The sequence below is a fragment of the Rutilus rutilus genome (genome assembly GCF_951802725.1).
Source record: "Rutilus rutilus genome assembly, chromosome: 19".
In the NCBI taxonomy this organism is placed as follows: domain Eukaryota; kingdom Metazoa; phylum Chordata; class Actinopteri; order Cypriniformes; family Leuciscidae; genus Rutilus; species Rutilus rutilus.
Genome location: NC_140232.1, coordinates 22,996,069 through 23,020,481, shown reverse-complemented (window position 1 = coordinate 23,020,481; position 24,413 = coordinate 22,996,069). Strand labels below are relative to the sequence as shown.

At 35.7% G+C, this 24,413-nt stretch overlaps 2 protein-coding genes across 16 annotated transcripts; both read left to right on the top strand.

The window, feature by feature from the left end:
- The first annotated feature begins 3,885 nt into the window (after positions 1–3,885).
- On the top strand, positions 3,886–19,880 carry tpd52l2a (tpd52 like 2a). Of its 15 annotated transcripts, none has more exons than XR_014625402.1 (10): positions 3,938–4,139; positions 4,556–4,653; positions 9,735–9,883; positions 10,225–10,284; positions 11,296–11,343; positions 14,417–14,518; positions 16,296–16,392; positions 16,655–16,699; positions 17,187–17,235; positions 18,643–19,880. XR_014625402.1 is itself a non-coding variant. In XM_084389010.1 (10 exons), the coding sequence occupies exons 1-10, from the start codon at positions 4,121–4,123 to the stop codon at positions 18,709–18,711; spliced, it is 663 nt and encodes a 220-aa protein (XP_084245136.1). In that variant the 5' UTR covers positions 3,969–4,120; the 3' UTR covers positions 18,712–19,880. The 15 variants fall into 15 exon arrangements, 13 of the variants coding, with proteins under 13 accessions (XP_084245143.1, XP_084245148.1, XP_084245145.1 ...); XM_084389010.1 differs by having other exon boundaries at positions 3,969–4,139; positions 16,296–16,319; XM_084389017.1 differs by lacking the exon at positions 10,225–10,284 and having other exon boundaries at positions 3,886–4,139; positions 16,296–16,319.
- A 185-nt stretch (positions 19,881–20,065) lies between these two features.
- Positions 20,066–23,539, top strand: ppdpfa (pancreatic progenitor cell differentiation and proliferation factor a). The gene is made up of 6 exons (XM_084389009.1): positions 20,066–20,239; positions 20,762–21,134; positions 22,244–22,349; positions 22,564–22,641; positions 23,024–23,120; positions 23,208–23,539. The coding sequence occupies exons 3-6, from the start codon at positions 22,295–22,297 to the stop codon at positions 23,329–23,331; spliced, it is 354 nt and encodes a 117-aa protein (XP_084245135.1). The 5' UTR covers positions 20,066–20,239; positions 20,762–21,134; positions 22,244–22,294; the 3' UTR covers positions 23,332–23,539.
- Positions 23,540–24,413: the final 874 nt, after the last annotated feature.

Here is a 24,413-nt window from a genome sequence, read left to right as displayed (position 1 = left end):
GTTTAAAGTTGACTCCGTGAACTTGCCATAGGTGTTCGAAGACTAGTGCGGCTGCACTGAGAAAACAGCAGGAATATATTTCACTCCTAAAATCTCGAATATTCTCTTCGCATACCTCTCCAGTCCTCCTGGTTTACCCAGAGTTTGAATCTTTCGTGTCCCTGTAGGCCATTTTATCTGCTTTGTGTCATGAGTTAACGACATTCTACATTAATTGGGTTCTTTGGATTGCTTCGCTCTGTTTTTATTTCCGTTTCATTACAGCTATACTTTTTTGAGAGAGAGAGAGAGAGATCCAAACGATGCAATTGATAACATGCCATTTCTTCTTAGTATTTTGCTCATTTACATCTGGGTGTTTGTGTTTCTGTGTTGTTCTGTGGACTATTTGCAACAAGCTGAGCCAAAATTAGGACTCTTCTCTATATGTGGAATGGATTTAACTGTCATCTCTGTGTAGTTTGTAGGTTGTTCATTGATGTGGGCACTCAGCTTTGGTCTTAGTGTTAAGCTCAATTTGGCCCAGTTGTGTCCCTTTTCTCTCATCAAAAGGGAAACGCGAATGCAAACTGACATAAACTCCCGTAGTGTCATATCTTGAGTGTGTACGTAAGGTGGAAACCTAAACCGATGACATTTTTGTATAGATATACAATCTACACATCATGTGTATGTACAATATATGTATATTTTGGGCATTTTTTATATTTTAGTTGTTGGCGCATATAGTTTAGATAACTATTGTTTGTGTCTGTGGTTCTGGCCTCTTGTGGTCACTTGAGACTCCCTATGCCAAGATATACTGTATATTGTGAGAGAAATGTTTGCAGTTATTAACTTCTGTGCGGTTTCTTTGTTTCTCGGATTATTTACTGAAGTGGCAAAACTCTTTTTAACACTACTAGCATCTGGATACATGCGCAAAGTTCAATCTCAAAGCTTGAAAGGGCAATTTATATATTTTACACAAATAATATAAAGCCTGCTTTTAGGACATTTCTTTAATGCGTCCAGATTTAGAAAGGTAATGAAAATTATGTTGTCTGGGCATTTTTAAATATTAGAGGTGGTAAAATAATAAATATGTAATTTTTTATAATTGAAGTAATAATCATGGGATTTGTGGAGAGAAATATACTTAGTTATCATGAAAATAATTCTTAAAATCTTAATTGTCCTAAAAACAGGCTTTTTTCTTTGTGCAAAATGTATCTTTTTTTTTTTTTGGACCTTGCAAATTCTTCCTCTTTCTGAGGGCAGAGTTCACAATAAAGCAAATGCAATGTTTTTTTTTGTTTTTTTTGGCAGTTACATTTTCCTTCATTTCGTGAAGTTGAATAGATTGAACAAACTTGCAGTCTTAAGCCTGGAATACACTACACGACTTTTAAAATCGGTATTTTAAAACACTAGACATCATACACTTGCCGACTTGTTGGGCATCACTAAACAACTGATGATCTCACACTACCAGACCTTCAAGTCGTTCCAATCACAACAAACTGACGTAGAACCGCGTGCCTTGTTGCTAGGAGACGCTTGACAATTGAAATCAATACGTGTTAAAAAATCAGTTTGAAATATCCTCCGACTGCATGGAATCAAACTTTGAAGCTAAAAAATCGGAGACTGTGACCATCATACACTACATGATTTTCTGTGAAATCTGTCAACTTAAATCTTCGGACTAGCCCTGACTTTCGGCAACTAGCGTCAACAACATATCCAGGACTGCAAAAGTCGTGTAGTGTATTCCAGCCTTTAGATGACTTGAAGATTAATTGAGCTGCTAAGGTTTGATACTTAGAAACACTTTAGCGTTTATTTGATAGATTCCCCTTTGAGCAGTCTCATAGATGTGGCATTAATTAATTAAACTATTTTGGTTTCATATAGCCTAGTTTTGTGATAGGATTTTGAACCTTCATTGTGTTGCTCTTGGTTACGTTTACTCTTTGTATTTTCAGTAAAATTGTGAACTAGATGGTGTGTGGCCATGTCACCAACAGCTGAAAGGCTTTGAGACAGTATATCTGAAAGTGCTTTAATAACCTCCTTATACCAAACCTGATTTTCTGAATTTGCAATTTCAAACCTTAAGATGACCATCGATGCCATATTAACTCGTGCTTTTTACTCAAACATCCCTCACTGCCTGCTTACATGGGCAGGTTTGAATTGTGTTTTTCATCTGTCTGTTCTCATTTTTTTCTTATCAGCTCTAACTTGAACCTAATACAAATGTCACCAGCCATGTTTATTCACACTCTTAAAAGGCCAATGATTTTACATTGAATTGTTTACATTTCGTTATTAAGTACAATGCTATCTTCGATCACTATCTGCTCTCTTTCTCCTCTCTCTCTTACTATGTTTCCCATTCCCTCGTTCCAATGCTCTAGATGGTTTTTAATGGATGTTAGCCTCAGTGGTCTTTTTTCCTGTGCATTTATCTGTATCAGAACTACACTTGTATAAACAGTATGGCTTATTCATTAAAATGTTGAATTTTAAGTTGAATGAACCTTGCTTAAAGGAGAAAAAAAATAAAACATACTGGAGTAAAATTGTCAAGAAATTGTTGCATATTATGTCTTCAGAAAGAAGAGAAAATATTTAGTGTAATAATAGTGAAATGGTAATTTTATGCATTTTTATTTTATTTTATTTATGATCTTATTTTGTCATGTTCATAATGAATTGTCCTTGTTTCAAATGGTATGTTAAATGAATTTGACTCTAAAACTATGCTACTCATAGTTCTACAGTGAAGGTCTCTTGTACATACACTGAATTATTAAAAATAATAATAGTAGACCTTTATTTTGTAGCATGGTTATTGTATGACTAAAAGATAAAAACATTTATTTGCTGGTGTAAAATAAATGTTTATGAACATTTGATGTGACTGAGAGTAGTCTTCTTAAAATTAAAAAAAAAAAAAAAAAAAATTTTGATGGACGACGAGTTAAGTGTGAGATTATCTTTATGTAGGCTGTATAGAAATAAAAGGCTGAAAAAAGAACGTTTTATAAAGAAAATGATATTTAAACTTGGTTTTTATTTATAAATATAAATAATGTAAAATAAAAAATAGATGAATTTTTAAACCTTTAATGTATTACTTAATACTATGATTGGGGCTGTGCATTTCTACATTTATGAAAAAATATGCAATAATATTTTATTAATATAATAACATATAGTACAAAATATATAATATATATATATAACAATAACAACAATATTGTTATATTAATATAATATAACAATAATTAGAATATGCAATAATAAACACACATCTTTTACACCATATATTGTATCTTCAGATGAGTGACAGCAGCCAAATCAAATTTCCAAAAAGTACCTGAAAAGGATGTAAAAGTTTTTTTTTATTATTTTTTTATTCATGTACTTGTTGAACAATAACAGAAAGCAGTCATAACTGAGAGATTAACAAACAAAGACTGAGATTACAATCAAATGTCCCATCACATTATACACAACAATAAGTGAGTTAAGACAAAGAAGAAATAAAAAATAAATAAATAAAAGAACAGTAGGGGAGTAGGAGTTATTTAATTATTTAATTATTTTACATAAAACCAAAGTCTTCCAAAAAGAGTACAAATACATTGCTTTGGGACTTTTCATCCCTCTCAGTGTCTTTGAAAAATGTACATTTGTGTATATAAAATTTCAGTAAAAACAACAGATTAACTGAACAGAACATAGATTACTTTTACTTGCTTTATACTGTCATGGGAAATTGTTACATTCGGTTTGTTAATTAAGGATAACAAGGTATCTGATTAACAAATGTAACAATTTCCCATGACAGTATAAAGCAAGTAAAAGTAATCTATGTTCTGTATCCTGTATTAAAGACATAAAAGAGGTACAGGTCTTTTAATCGTAAAAAGCGCGAGCGCAGGGCGTAGTGACGTCATATCCGCGCTCCGGAAGCTCAAGCCCGTCGTTGCGCTGGCTAAACCTAAAGCCTCTTGTGTTGTTCAAGTCAGGGAGGGTCAATTCTCCTTTTCCATCCATCCCAAAATATAAGCGGTGACATTTGTTTACACGCAGGTAAACCTGATCGAAGATCATATTTAATTTAGAAATGGACTCTTCTGAACACGGTAAGTGTCGTCTGTGTGTGAGTTGTCTGTGTTTTGAGCAGGTGCACGTCTACCGACTCGAGTGGGTGGCGCTAATAAAAAGTATGTTAAGAGAGTATTATATAAGAAAACTCTAAAAAAAATAATGAAAGGCTTTATTTAATATCGTGTTTTGCGGGTTTAATTACGTTACATGCACTACAACTGTCGGTACATAAACGTTACATTAAACAGGTCTGTTCGGCCTGACAGCTGATCATGTAGTGTTTACCTAACTAGAGATACTAAAAAAAGATACACTGTCTGGATAGAAACCCTCATGCCACCCCTGTTGTACTTACACCCCCTTATCTGGTGGCTCTCATGCAAAGACCCACAGTATATCAGTACATCAGCTCTTTTGGTCTGAAGCCCTGCATTTGTTAATGTGTATATAGGTTCTTCAGTGACATCTCCAGGTGTAGCCATTGGAGGGACTCTACCACCTGGCCTGTCAGAGGAGGAGGCAGAAGAGATACAGGTGGAACTCACCAAGGTACTGCAGACTTTATCCAACACCCTTTACCCTCACACTTACAGCACTATTACTGCTAAGATTATATGAAATGTTGTGTTGTCTTAAAGGGAGAGTTCACCCAATAATGAAAATTCTCTCATGAATTACTCACAGTTCTGTTGTTCCAAACCCATAACACCTTTGTTCATCTTCAAAACCTAAATGAGAGAGATTTCTGCCCCTTCATTGAAAATCTGTTCACCCAAAATTGTTTAAAACACTCCTAAAGAATGTTTAAAAATAAATAAATTAGGGATGCACGATATATCGGCCACCATATCGGTATCGGCCGATCTATGTTCATTTTTAATGTTATCGTTATCGGTCTCACGGCCTGGATAAGAAAATGTGGCCGATAAATAATGGATTATTTCCTTCAGCTGATACATTTCAGATGCGCATAGTTTGCCATAAGGGTTTTGAATTGCTTGAAATATGATTGGAATCACTTCATAAAAGGGTTAGGGCACAATAAGATGTGAAAGAGAACTAAATTCCGGCACTGGCGTGTTGTTTTCTGTGCTGGGCACATCCAGAGCGTGTGCACAAAAATCAGCCTCTCATATAGTACATGAATACTGAATTGAGTTCTCTTTTGCATCTTTTTGCGCTTGACAGACAAATAAACACAAAATGATTTCAAAATATCCTCGTAAACACAGTCGTTTATGTCTTAAGTGAACGTTAACGGTTGAGAAACAAATTGCATGTGTGATAGTATATTGTATCCATGAATTAAGTCTTAAAGGTGGGGTAAGTCTTTTTTGAAATATGCTATTGGCCAATGTTGATATTTGAAATCAACCCAAACACACCCCTTCTTCATTGCTCTGCCTCCAAAACTCACAATCCTAACAGCCCAGTGGGTCTCGAACCCTGATCCTCCTGCAAGCGAGTCGAGTGCACTAACAATGACACTAAACACCGCATTCACTGGCAATCTTCAGCGCGACTCACACTAGCTGTCCTCCGTTATGCACGCAATCCAAGAGTGGATGTCTGTTTATACAGAAGTGCAACAGAATAATGCTTCACGAAAAATAAAGCGCAGATGATGAATGAATGACTAGGAAGCACAACAAATGTACGTACAGTACACGATAGTAATTGCAAACAAGAGTTGGTTGTTCGTTGCCAACAGCTTTTCTCTTTTGTATTGTCTCATATTTCTATTCCTTTTTTATTCCTCAGTCTTTCTTCAGTTCAAATCTCCCTCTTGATCGTTCTCTCTCCTCCACCGTCATTTGCCCCCTACTGCTGATTGGCTACACGTTTGTTGTTGTGTCGGACCGACTAACATCCAAACAGCATATTTCAAAAACTACTGATCCCACCTTTAAAGTGACAGCAGCCTAATAAACCTACTGCCGTCTGTCATTGCTGTTAATCAAAGAACAAAAGAAAAGGAAAGTCACTCACTGATCTTGACTAAATAACTTTTTTAACCTTAATAAGAATTAATTTATAAAAAGAAAACTGTACAATGTTATTTTACATTTGATTTCAATTTATGTTTTATTTATGTTTTTATTTGTGCTATTGTTAATTTGTTTGTTTGTTCTTATTGTATTATTGACTGTATACTTGTCTTTAATAATGTTTGAAATTTATATAAGTCTAGTTTATTAGTTAGTTGTTCTTTAGGCTGCTGATTTATTTCCACATGGTTTTCAGCTGCAACAAAATGACTTCATTTAAAAAAAAAATATTGGAATCAAAACTGGGAATTGATAAGAATTGGAATCGGAAACGCTTAAATTTAAATGATACCCAACCCTATTTCAGAAGATATAGATTTAATGAATATGGATTCATTTTGTGAATATTTTGGGTGAATAGACTTTGAATGGAGGGTCAGAAGTCTCTAAGATTTCATTAAAAATACAATTCGTGTTTAGAAGATGAACAAAAGTCTCGCAACTCTCAGGTCTGTGTTGCCAAGCAACCAACGACACGCAAACAGCTGCTGTGAAATAAAAAAGGATCTTTCTGTAACGTGTCCCCTGAAGCACAAACCCAAATTGAATTGGCCAAAATCAGTGATGTTTAATTGGTTCCAGGGATGGAAATTAACTTTTTTGTTAAAAAAACAGTGGCCGGTGGATTTCAAAATCTACCAGCCACTCAATGTTTTTACCAGCCACTTTCTTGTTTTTAACCGACAATGTGTAACTGCATGTGAAAATTAATACTACAAGATCTACAATACTTAAGCAGTTTATTTAATCTCAAGTCTCAATGAAATACTGACATTTTCTCTTTCTCTCTTATATATATTTCTCTTTTTTACCTGGATGTGGCATTTGAATGATTCGTGGTCTTTTATGGCTTCCAGTTTTAGGTTTTTAGTCCCAACAATGAAACTAGGGCTGGGCGATATGGACCAAAAGTCATATCCTGATTATTTAGGCTGAATGTCGATATACGAAATATATCCCGATATTTTTTCCGCAAAGTGAGAGCAAATGTTCAGTCAAAGTATAAGCCAAATATGACATGTCACAAGTAGTTTTATTGAAACCGGCTATTTCCACACACACAAGTACTGTCCCCCTTTACTTAATATAAATTGTAAGAATATGACTAATAGTAAAGACTAGTACTAATAAATAAACATTAGGCCTATGCTAAAGCTATTAAATAGCAGCCCCAAACTAGTTTTTGTTAATACAATGTTGGTATGAGCCACTAGAGTCATTTAAAAATATAAAAAATAACACAAAGAAAAATAAAGTGGCATTTTGGGGTTAATATGGAAACGACAGTTACCATGGTGAATACACAATATAACAATAACTGTTAATGAACCATGGAAACTGCTTCTGGTGAATAGTATGAAAATCATCCCTGCATTACTTTTATTTTGTGTAATTTACAACGTAACGGCGTTGCATGCTCGTAGTTTATTTTGCACTTTATATACAGTGAGGCGATACACAGCGCGCGCCGCCACATTTGCGCGTGCAATTGAAGAGTGTTCGCTATGAGAACAAGATAACGGCTGACGCGACAGGACAAGAAAGTCCGTTTTTCTGAGGTGAAAGACTTTATTTCAGCGTACACTTATGTCCTCTAAAAGTGTCCGCCGTCTGTGTGAAACAGTATATTTTTATTTACCCGCCACGGTGGCCGGTAGGTGAAGCGAGTTTACCCGCCACAACACAAAATCACCCGCATTTGGCTGGTGGCGGGTGCTAATTTCCATCCCTGATTGGTTCTTTCTGATTATGCATTTTGATGACTGTTTCAAGCATCTATTTTGTGCACAAAACTTGGATACAACAGCTAAATATGTCAGCAGTGTGTACATTAGAGTAACAATATGTTGTAAGACTGGAGAAACTGGAAGAACTGGAAGAGAGGCTTTTCTCTTTAACATTTTTAAAGGGTAATTAACATTTGAACTCTCCCCATCCGAGTCACGATCACACTTGAGTTGATCACCTCCCAATTTACACATCATTCCCTTCACCCATCCCTACCTGAATTCACCCAAAAATCTATATGGTTTAATATGAACAATATCATACAGTATTATACATGTTTGGTATCATTTGAAATGTGCGACTGGTACAAAGTTCCCACAGAAGTAAACCAAAAAAGTAGTAAGGTGTGGAGAGTTTAGAGATATCTAACTAACAATCTAACAGATTGTTAACTGCTGTGGGTGTGCCCCTGTGTAAATCAACCTCTGTCCCCAATAAGTCTGGGACGGTGATTAGTGCAAATTCCCACTGTGAACTCAAGTTTACATTTGAAAAGAGGTTTCTGCCTTGGTCTGAGTATTTAGGGGGATGCTGAAGAAGGTTCGTGGCGATTTGTAGCTCAAATTAACCTGTGATGCTGAGAGTGGCCGAGACTCTCAGCATCATGTATTTTATAATGTCAGGTTCGCATCTTCTCTCTTTATTCCAAAGCATTTGATGTTTTGTATTTATTATCTTCGAACTGATTATGAAATTGGCATGATACATTTACCTGACATAATAAATTGTTACATTTGATTTTATTCTGACTGACTCTGAAATTGTTTTCCTAAGTAGATTAAACGGATTCGTATGTTACCGCAAGTTTTGCGTCATATTAGTGACGACTAATATTTGGCACTGATTCAAATGTACTTGGTTTGCAAAGACGAGAAGTGAATTTCCGTTTAGGGAGGCAAAAGTGCTGCTTGACCAACCTAAATCTGGGTGTGTCTTACCTATGTTTAAATTTAATGTTACTTTAATAAGTGTACGTGGAAAATCACGGCATGGCCAATCCAAAGCTATTATAAGAGAAGTAAAGTTGGTTGACTTATCTGTAATAGTGGCCAATCTGGCCATACCTATAATGAAGTAAACGTTACGTTAAATTCAAGTGTATGCAATTCCATGGGGGCTATACCAAAGTATCTTTGATTGTGTAAGCGTGAATGCGACCAATCTCAGATATATAGCCAATTACCTCTGTTTAGTGACCATAACTGACGAGCTTGTGAACGTGAGACACGCGTTTAAACAGAAGACGTGCGGACCTCTTAGCTTTTTAGTTTCCCAATCTGAACGGATAAAATATACTTAAAGAATTAAAAAGAATAATCAAACGTTTGCTCACATTTAATGATGCTCAGATATCATTCAAACCTTTTTTCATTTATGGAGTCAGATGAAATAACGAGGTAATACATATGAGAAAATATATTTCATTCAATCTTGTTGTGTTGCGTAAAAGGAAAGACAGTAGCACGCACCTTCACCCGTCTTAGCGGAAACCCCCATTTGGACCGATAAACGGGCTTACAATGTGAAACATGTTTGGCTGAAATATCTGCCCAAAGAACTTCAACTTTTTACTACAACTGGTTTAATTTATCACCCGAGAACACAATACCCTGAACAACATACCGAGTTCAATTTCCCAATTACCAAAACTTTACTTTTGGTTTCAGTTTTTGCCTAAATTAATACTATAATTTTGCTTTTCATGTTTCTGTACTAATAAAATGCACAATTTTTATGGTGAGGCCAGTCATTCTATACATTTGTTTAGTTTTGTCTTGTATTTTTCTGTGTTAGGTTGACGATGAGATTCAGACACTGAGACAGGTTCTCGTGGCAAAGGAGAGGCACTCCGCTGAGCTGAAGCGCAGGCTTGGCATCAGCCCCCTCTCTGAAATCAAACAGAACATCAACAAAGGCTGGCATGACGTTCAGTGCTCCAATGCGTGAGAACTTTCTGTCTGTAACCTTTCCAGTCTGTTTGAAGGTCACCTTAACATCTGTCTTCTCTAATCTCATGCTGTGGTTTTATGTGCTGTCTAAATCTCTTAACAGTGCCCACAAATGGGACATAATTTTATCTTTTATTATTATTAGTATTATTTGAATATGTAATGTATATGCATATCAATTATATATATATATATATATCTCCACAGTCCTATTTTCTATTTTCAGTCCTATCTTCTTGAAGCAGCTAATCATTGGTGTTCTTTCACTAGCATCTGAGCTTAAACCGTTCAGAAAAAAGAAAACAATTATATTTAATCTATATTTCTGCTTCTAGTTATATGAGAACCTCACAAACTCTTGGAGACTTGAATCGTAGAGTTACCTCATCTAATTTGTGAGTTTTCTCTCTTTTGCCTGTAGTTGCTTGGTCTTGTGATTCTGTTTGCTAGGTGTGGACCTGCTGCTGCCTTGTTTCTGTTTCATTTGTATCCTTTGTGCTTCTTCCAAGTTGAATGTTTGTGTTTCCTTTCCATAAGGGAGTTTGCCAGCTCTCAAAACCTCTATTTTATGACAGCATACATCTCATAATTAATAGAAGTACTGTAGCATCAGTTCACATATCAAGCTTTATGTTTTATTAGTTCTGATGACATTACTTGAACAATGAAGCTGGCTAGCTTCTGATGCTCTATGAAGTGAGAGACAAATATAACAAAATTACAAAACTGGAAGGTTTTGTCCTTTTTGTTTGTAACATTGAGGAAGGTTCCTTTCAGTTGTATTATATTTATCTCTTATTTCCTATTGATGCCAAGCTCAGCTGGCCTTTTTGTCTGAATTTAGCCTTTGTGGTTACACCTGTGCCGTTGGGTCTTTGAAAACAGATGTTCCCTCCCACCCAGTTTTATATCCAGATATATTCTGCTCAAAACATAATATCTAACATAAGACATAACATAATAAGAGCTGTATTAAGGTGCATAAATCAAATAAAGATTGCAGATTTTTTTGATTCATTGATTCTTCAGCAGAATATTTTGAGATTGTGATTAGTAATGTGTAATTTATGTATACACAAAAAAATAACTGACATATAGTGTTAGGGAGTGTTTAAGACATCTAAGCCAAAGAGAAGTCAGTCCTGTTCTAGGAGTTTTTCAACATCACTGGGCGGTGATTTGCATTCAGATCCGTGTGTCTAAATTCTGTTAATGTTATATTAGTTTTATGTTCTGGACTAGGTCCAGCGCCATTCATTTCTAAGCCCTTTAATTTGTCATCAATTTGAGGTCTAATGTCAAAATCTTTTAACATCCATTAGTTTGCAGTGTGCACAATTCACAGAATTTAAACAGGACTTTTGTATGTTATTATATGTTAGTAATGTGGACATTTGTGTTTGTAGATACCTCTCTGCTTCGGCCACACTTGAGGACATTGGACGTTCTGATGCGTGAGTTTTTTTCATTTATTTTTATGAATATTTTTTTATATTTAAATTAATCAAAATTTGTCTGCATTTTATGTGGAATTTTTTTTGTTAAATTTTTTTTGTTTAACGTTTTTTGTTTGTTTAAAAGTTTATGAACAAAAAAACAGTTTGTTTTATATTTAAACCTTCCATTTAAAATGGGTTTAATCAAATTGTTAATTATAATGTTACATTTAAATTTAATGTTAAAGCATATAAATCTGGATAATAATGTAACATCATAAAGTATGTTTTTGCATTAATACTGTTTTATGCATTGTTATTATAGTCCTATAAAGCAGCACTCAACAACGCTTCAACCCTGAAATAGGTTAACCCTTATCAGCTATTCGTTGTTCATGTACACTCAGGATGTTCAGAGACCCCAGACAATAAAATGTGATTTTGTAACACAATGGTATTTTTTTAAACAAATGTAATATCACTCACTTTACTTATGGTTTTACTCTACATTTGTGCAGTGTTGGGGTGATTTATGGTATTTTTCAAATTTACATATATTTATATTATATAGGTTTTTATAAAAAAACAACTTTTATGTAAAATTCACTTGTATAAATATCCAAATTTCTCTTTTTCATTCATGGTGAAAACATGGACAATGTGCCATGGTTTAATTTTTAATGAAAGATTGCTGCCATCAACTGGAGAACAAACACTTGAAAAAAACATGCAATTTCATCTACAGCCAGTCGATGGCTTCAAAGCATTACTCAATGGCTCATTTGCCATTTCCTCATGGGTCCTCAAAACATCTTTTCAAGTTTTTTTCATTTAGGTTTATGTTTAGACATTCTAAAATAATTTTATTAAATAACTTTTTCAAAGTTTAGCATTTTGTTTGTACTGTCTGAAGTATAATTTTGGGGAATTATGATGACATTATTACAGTCAAACCTGAACATAGTGTCATATACTGTATGTGTTTTATGTGTGTTTGTTGTGTGTGTTTGCATTTGTTCTCCATCGTAGATGTATTTCACTTCATTTCTGTGTGTGTTCTGCATTGTAGCTGATTTTATTTTTGACAAACTTGTGGCAGCCCATGCTTCGATTCTTATGAGTGATTTTGTGGGTTTGGGGGGTGGGGGTGTTGTGTGTGTTTACTCCATCAGGGATGTGTTTGCCCCTTCATGTTTTGTGTGTTTTCTGCATTGCAACTGAATTTTATTTTACAAATTATGTAACAAAAAGCAATTTTTATAGTCTCCGATTGATGTCTATGAATTTTTTATTTTTATTTTATTTATATAAATTTAAAAAAATACTTTAAATCCCCCCCAACACTGCACATATGTAGAATAAAACACAAATAAAGTGAGTGACATTATATTTGTTTTAAAAAAAACATTATTATGTTACAAACTCACATTTTATTGTCTGGAGACCCCGAACAACCTGAATGGGACTCTTTTTTTTTTCACGCTAATATGCAACCAGATATCATTACAATTTATTTTTTGTTTGTTGAGCTAGAAAGTGTCAACCACGACATCAAGTCTCATTAGCCATTTAGGAAAAATACATTTTAAGGTGTGATTTGGGGTTAAAAACGAATAGCTTATAAAACCTCTCTCTTCAGATTGAGAGACTAATCTTGTAACAGCACTGATGTCACTGATCTTTAAGAAACTTAACAACAATCTTCTCAGTGACGTTAGTGTCAATTTTCCTAAGCTTCATGGTGTGACCAACTAGACCCCTCTGATGTCAAAGATATCAGATCATAGATCAGAAAGGACATAAAATCGTTGCTCTCGTACAAAGCATCAGACTTAAGAATAATTTTATCAAGGAATAATTTTTAGGTTGAGATCTTCCTCACAGGCCCAGTGATCTCAATAAATGATGTCAAACCTTTGTCTTTTGAGTTACTGACCTAGATCCATAGCCACTCCACTTACCCCTTTGTCAGACGTCTCATTAGAAATCAATAATCTGCTATACTGTCTGATCTCAGACTTTGAGGCTACATAGAAAGGGCAGGTTGTGCATGTGCGGTTTGAGAAGGGTGTTGTGATTGTGCTCAGGCATGTGCTGAGAAAGCTGACTTGGAGAACACATGATGGGATTTTCACCAAGAAAATTGGCTTAGCCTTATCTAAGGTCATTAGAGGGCTGTGTGAGGAAGCCTGTGTGGCTGTGTACTTGTTTGCTTTAGAAATTACATTACATGTGAGAGTGCGAATTGTGGGAAAAAGTGTGTATATTATTTTGAAAAGGACAGGTGCTGTTAATGTATATGCACATGCATCTGTGTGTTTGTGAATGGTGCATTTGTCTGTGTAAATGAGAGTCTGCACTTGATGTGTGTCATCAAGATCATGATGTATATTCGAACCAGGTGCAGATTCTGCGCTGGAAGATTCAGGCAGCAGCATCTGGTGCAAAAACATGGACAGACAGGTGTCTAGATAGTTCGTCCTGTTAGCTTTTAAAAGAATAATCCAACTAAAAATAAAGATTCTGTCATTTATTCACCCATATGTCATTCAAACCCAAATTTTCTGTGGTTAGAAAAAGTCTTTACACTACTATTGGGTTTGGGGGTCAGTAATATATATACATTTTCGATAAATTAAGGATTTTATTCAGCAAGGATACAGTAAATTGATCAAAAGGGACATTAAAGATAATTTATAATGTTACAAAAGATTTATATTTCTAATAAATGCTGTTCTTTTCAACTTTCTGTTCATCAAAGAATCCTGAAAAAATATATATCACTGTTTTCACAAAAATATTAAGCAAGACAACTGTTTTCACCATTGATGATATTAAGAAATATCTCATTGAGCACCCCATCAGCATATTATAATTATTTCTGAAGGATCATGTGACACTAGTTGCATGCCTGTATTATCTATCTAAAAATGTTGAGGTATTCTTGATGCATTCACCTCTAAAGAGATGTTTTATGTTGCTGTCTTGGTTTTTAGTTGCCTCTCAGCTACTGTATTTCAATGCCAACTGATGTGTTCAGAATATAACTGGTAACTGCTAGAACTGAAATTGTTCTCTCTCTTTTCTGTAGCTATAAGAGGACTCAGGAGACTCTGTCTCAGGCAGGTCAGATGACATCAGCTGCGTTCTCCACAATGGGCTCCGCCATCAGAAACCGATTTGGAGAGATGAGGTGAACTCTATAGTCCTTCTCTGCAAACCTTCTCTCATCGCTATTTTTCTTCCTTCTACAACTAATCTTAATCTCTCTTCTCTTTAACTTTTCATCTATCTTTTCATCCTCCTCCTTTGATATCTTGTATGATGGTTGTTTTTCATATCTATTATTGAAGCTGGTCTTGTGCCTTCATCTTTCAAAGAGGTATTCTTTAGAGAATAGAGTCGAAATCCTCTTTTAAAGTCTGGACAAATGTTCTTTTTACTTTATCCGATAAAAGTTCAAGAATGCAAGGGGGAGAAGCTTTGAAATATATCACCTCTAAGTTGAAGTTTGAATACTATTCTGCCGTACTGTGACATTAGAGTGAACAGGATATTCAGAAAGAAGAAATGTAGGGTGAGGCTTAATTTGGTCAGTATTATAAACTGTGAAATGGGCTCTCTGTATGACAAGTAGCTGAAAATATATTTCTTTGAAATAATGTGCACCGATGAATCATGCACAATAAGACTGTGAAAAAGGTAAAAATGGGCTCAGTTCTGATTTAATGTTACATTTAAAGTGGCCTGTGGTACTAATTCAAACTTTAAACAGACATTCAGTTCAATACATATTCGTCTTTATAGCAGATTTCAGACTTCTAGCCAACAGCCACTGACTGTAGCTGCAATAATATGGTATTTGTGTGTTGGGAAATCTCCAGATGGCTACAGTTCTGTGATGTTTGGCACTGATCAGCTTGTTTTGAACACTGTGTCAAGGTACAGAGCTTATCAAAATTAGATGTTCTGCTCTGGTTTGACAAAAAAATAAACAGGTTGTATATTTGCATAGCTTCTTAAATCATGTGATTATGCTTCCTGTGTATGTCCTTGTTTTTGCTTCTCTGACTAAAATCTGTTACGTACACTACCGTTAAAAAATTTGGGGTCGGTAAGATTTTTAAATTCTGAGATGTATCTTATGCTCAAGGCTGCATTTAATTGACCAAAAATACAGTATAGAAAACAGTACTATTGAGAATACTATTACAATTTAAAATCAGCTTTAATATATTTCAAAATGTAATTTATTCCTGTGATGGCATGGCTAAATTTTCAGCATCATTACTGCAGTGTCTCACATTGCTTCAGAAATCATTCTAATATGCTGATATGGTGCTCAAGAAATGTTTCTTATTATCAATGTTGAAAACCGTTGCAACGCTTGATATTTTTGTGGAAACAGTGATAGTTTTTTTCAGCATTCTACGGTGAGTTGAAAGTTCAAAAGAACAGAATTTATTTAAAGTAGAAATCTTTTGTGACAAAAATGTCTTTACTCTCACTTGATCAATTTAATGCATCCTTGCTGAATAAGTCAGTAGCACCTCACTGCAGTACATGAGATCCAGGGGGCGGAGTTGGATCCAGATATAAGAGGTGGAGATTGGTAGGTTTAGGGGTGGGTTTAGGGATCAGGGGGTGGTCATGGGTAGGTTTAGGTATATGTAAGGTGGGAGGTGTTGGATCTGGATCCAACTCCTCCCCCTGGATTTCGTGTTCTGCAGTGAGGACCATCTCGAATAAGTGTTCATTTTAAGAAATTCTGACCCCAGTGGTCATGCATGGTAGTGTAAGTTAGCGTCTGTCAACTAAAATCCTGTTCTACATCCTGTATTGTTTCTACCTTTTTATTTTACTCTCTCCTGCCCTAAATATCATCAATATTATGTTCTGATAGAGTTGTGAAGTGGTTCTTTTGTTTATCGCTGTGTTTTTCTCCACAACGCTGCATACGGGCTGCTCAGGGCTCTGCCGTACTCTAACTCTGGGTAAGAGCTATACGAGAGCCTGCACAGGTGGCAGCCATCTTCCTTTTGAAGAAGATTTCTAGAACATTCTATGGTACCTGTGAAGCTATAGATGTATCTGAATCTATCGTAATCACTCTCCCTAAAGTCTTTGTTTTGCATATGACCTTCAATTATTGGAGCTATGATAGAGATGTTAGATATAATATTTTCACGTCTAAAGTTTGTTCTGATGTCTTAACGAGTTTTTCATTGTGCTATACAATCTCTCCCTTTCTCTCTGCTCTGTGCTCGGCTAACGCTGTCTGCTCGGCTAACTCTCCCTGCTCGCTCTGTCTGCAACCTGCTCTCCACAGTAGCAACTTTTCAATGCGTCACTCTTTAAGTATGCCAGCTATGAGGTAATTTACCAGCACTTTTCTTACCCATTTCCTTCTGCATATTAATAACTGTCTGAATGTTCTGTCTTTCGATTCAGGGATAATTGTAATACTTGTATATAATAATAATATTATTACTATTTAAGAAATAGTCAACCATTATACACTTTAAAAAAAATTGCAGGTGCAAATAGACAGATAGTATCAAGTAGAAGACGTGATGGTCAACACTGTGACCACAACAGTTTAAGAACATGACACATAATCATATTTAAGATGCTGCTCTCGTTTTTTGCATGAAAAGTAAATGCTTTTTCACTTTGTTTATGCCCTGTCAGCTCTGCTTCACCTAAATGGGTAGAAAAAGCCTTTCTTTTTCCCTTTGTAAACCTTAAAGGTGTCTGTCTGTCAATTTTATTTCCTCCATATTTTAGGTTGCATGTAAAAAAAAAAAAACTCAAGCTAGTATTGATTGGTTATTATAATATTTTTTTTAATATATCCTCAGAAACTCACCAAGCTTTAAATCCTTCGAGGACAAAGTGGATAACATGAAGGTTAGAGCTGTTTGGTTTCTACTTTAGGTCTTGCTTAACTTAGCCGGGGTTCCCGCGGGGTCTTAAAAAGTCTTAAATTCTGAACTTTAAATTTAAGGCCTTAAAACGTCTTAAAAACAGCCAGATTTTACCCTCGTTCATTTCCAGAAACGCTGGCCGCAGAAAGTTATTACAAAGTAGCAAAAAAGTATCCAAGTCGCTCGCCAAGAGGCAGTTCACATATCGCGTTTTTTTCGCGCTCAAGTTCATTCAAATGTAGGCGCGCGGAGTCGCGGACGGCGCGGTAAGCGCGCTTATAATTGCGACGCGCTCGTTTTTTTCCAGGCGCAGCAACATGAAAAAAGACATGAAGGATGCGGGTGCACCCAAACACTACGGGTGTTTTTCTCTTCTCCGTAAATAAATCTTGTAACAGAGCTACAGCAAGTGTTTTTCGGCGGTGGGAATCCATTAGCCACTAAAACTTTTTTGTCATTGTGGAGAGAGCAGTGCATGGTTGCATAGCAACGACAGACGCCACGGGAAAATCGGACCGAATTTTACTATTAATAATAAAAGATAAGCTAAACTGTATTGTAAATGTCAGTAAATAATTTTTTTATAAAAAGAATGAGTCAAAAAAGATAAATTAAAGTCTGAAATATGTGAGGTTTGTCTTTTTATAAAAACCTTTTTTGTCAACTTTATTTGAACTTGTACATGTTAGTATATAACATGTTGCAAGACACTTTTAAAATCTGGCTATCATTTTTAATCGTATTATTTTAATGTTTATGTTAGTGTGTATTGATGCTAATTTTATTTGTTATTTGCTGTTTTTCGACATAAAACTTGAATTGATTTCATTGTGTAGTATTAGTACTTTTTGAACAGGATTCTGTGATAACAGTGGTAATTTTTGGCACTATAATAATTAAATGAAATGTTCATGCCATTTCATCTCTAGTTATGATCAACTATGATCAACTAAAATCAACTAATTACCGGTATGTGTTTTTTACAGTAGGCCTATAATATGCAAAGGACAATTTTCTATAAAAAATGATATCTGATTCTGTTCTTTTCTCTGACACGCGTTGTTGGGTCTGGAAGGTTACTAATGTGATTGCCTTATCTGTAAATTAAGTTAATGCTTTTTCAATTACTGAATTCATTGAAATAAAATGCATTCTTTGATTTGAATATTTTTTTGGCAATGCGTCGTGACGTGTAGGTCTTAAATTTCAATCTTTATGGTCTTAAAATGTCTTAAAAAGGTCTTAAATTTGACTAACTGAAACCTGCAGGAACCCTGTTAGCAAGCTTGGTCTGTTTCTGTTGCTGATAATGACTATAGTGTATGTTCATGTTTTGTTTATGCTGTTATTACTTAATCCATCATGTGTTTTCTTGTTATGCCTCCTAAAGTACAAAGTAATGGGGAGATCAAATGGAGAGGGCGACCATTCGCCAACCAGCAACAACGCACCTTTCTGAGCAGGAAGCGCAACCTCATGACCGAGAACTGACCTCTGTGATCCCTCTTAAACGCTGTACCCAAATACACTCCAGTGTCTCCACAGCTACATTAACTTCAAATGAATGTACAGACAGAAAATTATGCTTTATAAAAACTAAAATGCCAACTAGCAATTACTTGAACATCTGAAGACTGCCATCCTTGCAAATGCATTGTAGTCAAACAAAACATCTCAAATTAGCATATTGGAAAACTGAAGAACCCTTTTTGGGACTTTTGGGTTTTCTCCTGTGTACCGAATTACCTTTTAAATGTATTGTAATATTTAATTTTGTCAAACAACAGGGCTTCTCTGACACTTCAGTAGTAAATTGTCTGTTACGATCAGCATGAAGAGGTTAAATGTTTGCACAACTCACCTTCAGAATGTCCTAAAACGCTTAAGGCTTCCTTTGTTGCCACTATTTATGATTGTTACATGCTTCCTACATTGAATATTGCACTGGTTATTACCCTGCTTGTTACTCAGGGCAAAAGGTGCTAAAGCTTTCCTTGTGACAAGACTCGAGCACCAGATGTGTATAATCTCTGAAGGTGTGTACCAAATGGTTCACGTTTATTTTCGTGTCCATTTTGAGTTTTTCCCCAAAGTCATAATAAAAAAAAAAAATACAGGACTACTACAACTGTTCTAACAAAGACCTTAAAGAGATACAAGCTACACATATCTTCTGTTTCTTGATTACCTGTATTTTAGATTGTGGTGTCTTGCATAGAATTAGGCTTTTTTTCCCTTCTTTTTCAGAGTATGTTACTGTAACAATGAACATAAAAGCATTTGAGATTGGGAAGATGGGTTTTATAAATAATTTAATTACTAAACAGATGCCAGGCTAATATTTTCAAATAATTGATGCTATTATATTTGATGATTATAATATATAATAAAAATATTGTGGTGGGCAAAAGGTCAATTTCACTGTGCGGTAATGGAAAACCCATTTTTACTTCATTTTTTGGTCAGTTTATTATTGTGCATTCAGCTAGTGCTGATGGGAGTACTGTCCATGTGATGATCTGTAAACGAATGTTACCATACTGACATACTGGGTAAATGTTTGATGCTTTGTAGCTGTAACATACTACACTGTTCAGGGTTTATTAAAGACAATGAAGTTAACGAGAATATTGTGGTTTGATCTCTGCTTGCCTTGGACACACTTGTTCAGAATATATCCTTATTTTTCACGCAGTCTCACTTAAAGTCAATAATTATAACAGACAGCAGGTGGCGACAAAAATGTGTTGTCCTATTTTTACCATATTTATTTGTGCTGTCTGTTAAAATTGTATTCAGAGTTGTCACTTGTCACAAACAGATTTGACTGTGAGGATGTTGTTAACAGTATTGGATGCGCATGTATGTATGTACAGTATGCAGTACAGTATGCATTACCTTGCTGCAACTCTCACGCATTCAGCACTTTTCACACGCTCTCTCACGCCACACATCCATTTTCTCCACCGACAGACAAGACGGCGAAGGTAACTTTTGATATGAAACAAATTCTCAGCTCTCAGATTCTGTCGATTTTATTTCGGAATGCAAACAAAAAATGTAGGCTACATGTATCTACTGTACCTAATATGCATCCAATTGAATCGATTTAATCAAGATCGGAATCAAATCACAAGAATTGAATGGAAATTGTGAAATTTGTGTCAAGCAATAATAAAAACAGTAGCCTACCAGTCATTGTACCATGTAAACATTGTAACATGTTGTCACTAAACCTAGTAAAATTATGTTTAGTAACCAAATGTTTTGATAATCATAATACATTTATTGTGATGTAAAAAAAAACTTGCATCCCCCTATCCATAACCCCCCTCCAAAATTCTCACTCCAAGCTAAACTCAAAAGTTGGCAGCCCTGCTGTTATTAAGATCCTTCTCAGGAGATTTGCCGCGGATTTTATTTAGAAAGCTTCTTGTGGGACAAACTTCGAATGCACGTGACCGTGGACTTGATTTGTTTGGTGACGCTATATCTGCCCTTGTCTACAGACATGGACACCCCATCCATCCCCCCTTCAGTTCTGTAAAACAACACTGATTTGACCATAGACTGAAAAAGGCTTTGAATTGTCAGTCTCGTGCCAGCGACCAGGCCACGCCCATTATATCATGCCAGCGAGCAAGCCACGCCCTCAGCGCCTGCCAAGCCACGCCCTCTGGGAGGTGAGAGGGTTTCATCGTCACTCGGGTAATAAATAGACCGTGAGCCCTTCGTGTTGTAGAATTTGGAGCAGAGCAGCGAAAGACCTTGGAGGGTCTCACCCAAAAATCAAACTACAAATGGGCCCCGTCGCCTAGCGTTTACTTGACCAAGCCTTGCTTTTGGTGCATTACCAACATCAGCACTCACCACAAATCAAAGGTAAGGGACTGAGAAAAATTGTTCATGGAAAAAACAAAAAACAAACATGTTTAAATGTTTGGACAGACAGGCAAAGCATTATTTACTTTTTTATTACAACTACACTATTCATATCAGTTCTTCTGAGGTGATGCCAGTAAATAAACTGCGTAGGCTGCGTAATTTTATTTTAAACGATTTAAGCTTATCTTGTCGTAACTGATAACGTATAGCCTATCTTAGTATTTTGCTCTTCTTTTTCTTTAACAGTTTCTTTTATTCTTAGTCATTTTAGCATTTAGTATGCTACATGTCAGCTTTTCAAAGCACTGGTGTGACTTAAATGTCTCATCTGTTATGTAGCGCATAAGGGTATTAACTAGTCACGTGGTAAATCCCTCTTTCCATCTGTGACCTGACATGGACGTCTGCAGGTCTTAAACTAAAGCAACACAAACACTAAATTATTGTACAATCACTGTGCCTTTAACGTTTATTAATACTCTATATTGGTAGCTTTTATTATTTATTATTACTGTACATTGGTAACCTTAAAACATTGGTAAACACTAAATCAGGAGATACTCTTGTTTTGTGTGCATGACTTTTTTAGTATTATCTGTATAGCCTGGAAAGAAATGTCCTGAATTATTATTATTATTTATTAGTCTAGCTTTCTTTTAAATGCTCATAGCAACTGCTAGCATGCAGCCTTCTTGGACAACCGGGTATTTTAATAACTAAGTCTCATGAAATATGAGCTATTCTGCATGCCTGTTGCAGCTTGTTGTCCTCCTAAGCAAGTGGGTCTCTGAAAACGGAAATATGATTCTTGAAGTAACAGCTGTTAAGCATCATCGAATCACACTGATAATAATAGGAAGTGAACATTGAATGCACTGATTAATACTGATTTAAGAAAATTGTTGGCAACACCTTGTGTGTGATCCTGACAGGGTTAAAACCTCTTTGAGTGTGCTGAGTTCCAGCACAGATTGTTTGTGCATATGCCTACCTGAGATGTTTTCCAAGCTGCCCTCGTATTTCAAAGACCACATTGTTGTAGTGCCATGCAGATGTCGTCCTCAGACATTAGTTCTCATCATAGCTGTAAAAATTGTTTCCAACAGGTCTTCCAACTTTCCATCTTCCACGCAGTTGACACTTAGAGGACGGGGAAAATGGCATCAATTCCATCAACCGGTTCCCTTATCGCCACCCATGATTACTACCGAAGTGAGTTTATAAAAATTTTTTTAACATAATAATAAAGAACATTTAATGCATGTTTATAAAAATGAAAATAAATGCAATAGTTACACACACAAACACACACACACATATATTTATTTTTTATTTAGTGTTAAATTTAATAGTTTAAAAAATATATATAAAAATACTTTTTTATTTATTTATTTATTCCTTTCTAAAATGTTTATTCATGTTGCAGGGCGCATTGGATCTACATCTAGCAACAGTTCCTGTGGCAGTTCGGAGTACACTGGGGAGGTCATTCCACACCCACCAGGTATATCATCTGAAAATCATCTAAATACTCTAAAATCCACATAAACATGTACATGTGGTCAGTCATTATATAGTACATAATAGGCCTGGTTTCACAGACAGGGCTTAGATTAAGCCAGGATTAGGCCTGAGTTCAATTAGGGCATTTAAGTAAACGTGACTTCGAAAAAAACATTACTGGTGTGCATCTTGAGACAAAACAATATGGCAGTGACATATTTTAAGATATACCAGTGCGAGTTGCTCTCAGTTAAAACAGCTCAAACATGCATTTTAGTCCTGGACTAGATTTAAGCCTTGTCTGTGAATCTAGTGGATGTTGTATATGTAGTCAGCTGTTATTGTAAAGGAATAGAAAAGCTCAATGTCCAATTCCATGGCAGGTCTGGTACGACAGGACTCTGGCCACTGGTGGTCCAGTTTCTTCTTTGGGAAGCAGAATCAAATGGGGACACCCAATGGATTTGAATCCCAGCAGAAGTGAGTTAAAGGACAGTTTTGTGTTTGGCTTGACTAAGCTCCTGAGTCCTGGTTTTCATGCGAGGTTTTCTTAATTTTGATTGGCAGGACTGGCACCTACACAGTGACGAACGGTCAGGTGACCTGCGTTGCTCGGGAGATTGTGATGAAGAGAAAAATGAGTGAGAGCAGTGACTCCGGGAAGGAGCCTGGATCCCCCCTCCCCTCATAAACCACCCCGACCCAATTCCACACCCATCACCCCTCATCCAGGAGTCACCGCAGGCAGAAGCAGGCGACGGAGGCTCCATTTTTTTTTATTTTTAGTAAAAACTGGCTGCTTTTTATGTCATGCTTTATAGTGCTCTTCTTTTTTTTTAAATCTATGACCAAATCATTGCAAATGTATTGTATTTGCTATAAATAAATGACTAACTGCAGCCCAAAGTATGGTGTGAATATGTGTTTCTATTCCTCCTGCATTCTGTCATTACATAGTATATTAAAATGATCATATCCAGATCCATTAGTACGGATTATGGTGAATCACTATTGGATCTATCAATGTACTTTCATACAGGGATTATGACCAAACCAAACAGTCTCTGTTCACTGACTCTGCTATTCTACAGTGAATGAGCAGCTAATCAACAGCCTGTGCGCAAGATGTTTGGAATTAAGCGGGCTTTGGTGTGATTAAAACACGTGTACTGAGACAGGACACACTAATACAGTTTATATAACACTACACCTGCTGCCATTGGATCCATCTATTGTACATGTGGCAACAAGAAACTGAAGCCTGTTCTTCCATCTGGCAGAATTCACTTTTAGAAACCAGCTAAATAAAAGAAGAGCTGCAACATGGCCATCTGCGCAACACAAAAGTGTTAATGGCAAATAAAAAGAAGGTATTTTTGCACACCTGTAATGTTAATTCCCCCCCCCCCATCTGTTGCAAATAATGTGCATAGATTTAAAAGCATAGTAATGGTCTGTGTAACCATGACCTACATATTATTTAAGCAATTCTCTAAAGGATTTTGGGGTCAGGTCTAAATTAAAACATTATTTGCCAGCATGTATGTTGAAGCCTCTGTATTACTTCTGAAGACATATTATTTTAGTATGACCACACTGTAAGAAACATGATTTATCATCACAACATTTTTCTTTTGTCGAATCAACTTAGATCATTTGTATGGTTCACGTAACATAATGTTTTGAGTTTCTGTTGATTAAACCAATATCCTTCAATGTATTAACTCAATTTTTTTTTTTTTTTTTTACTTTACTTTTTATTGAAAGTTTTGT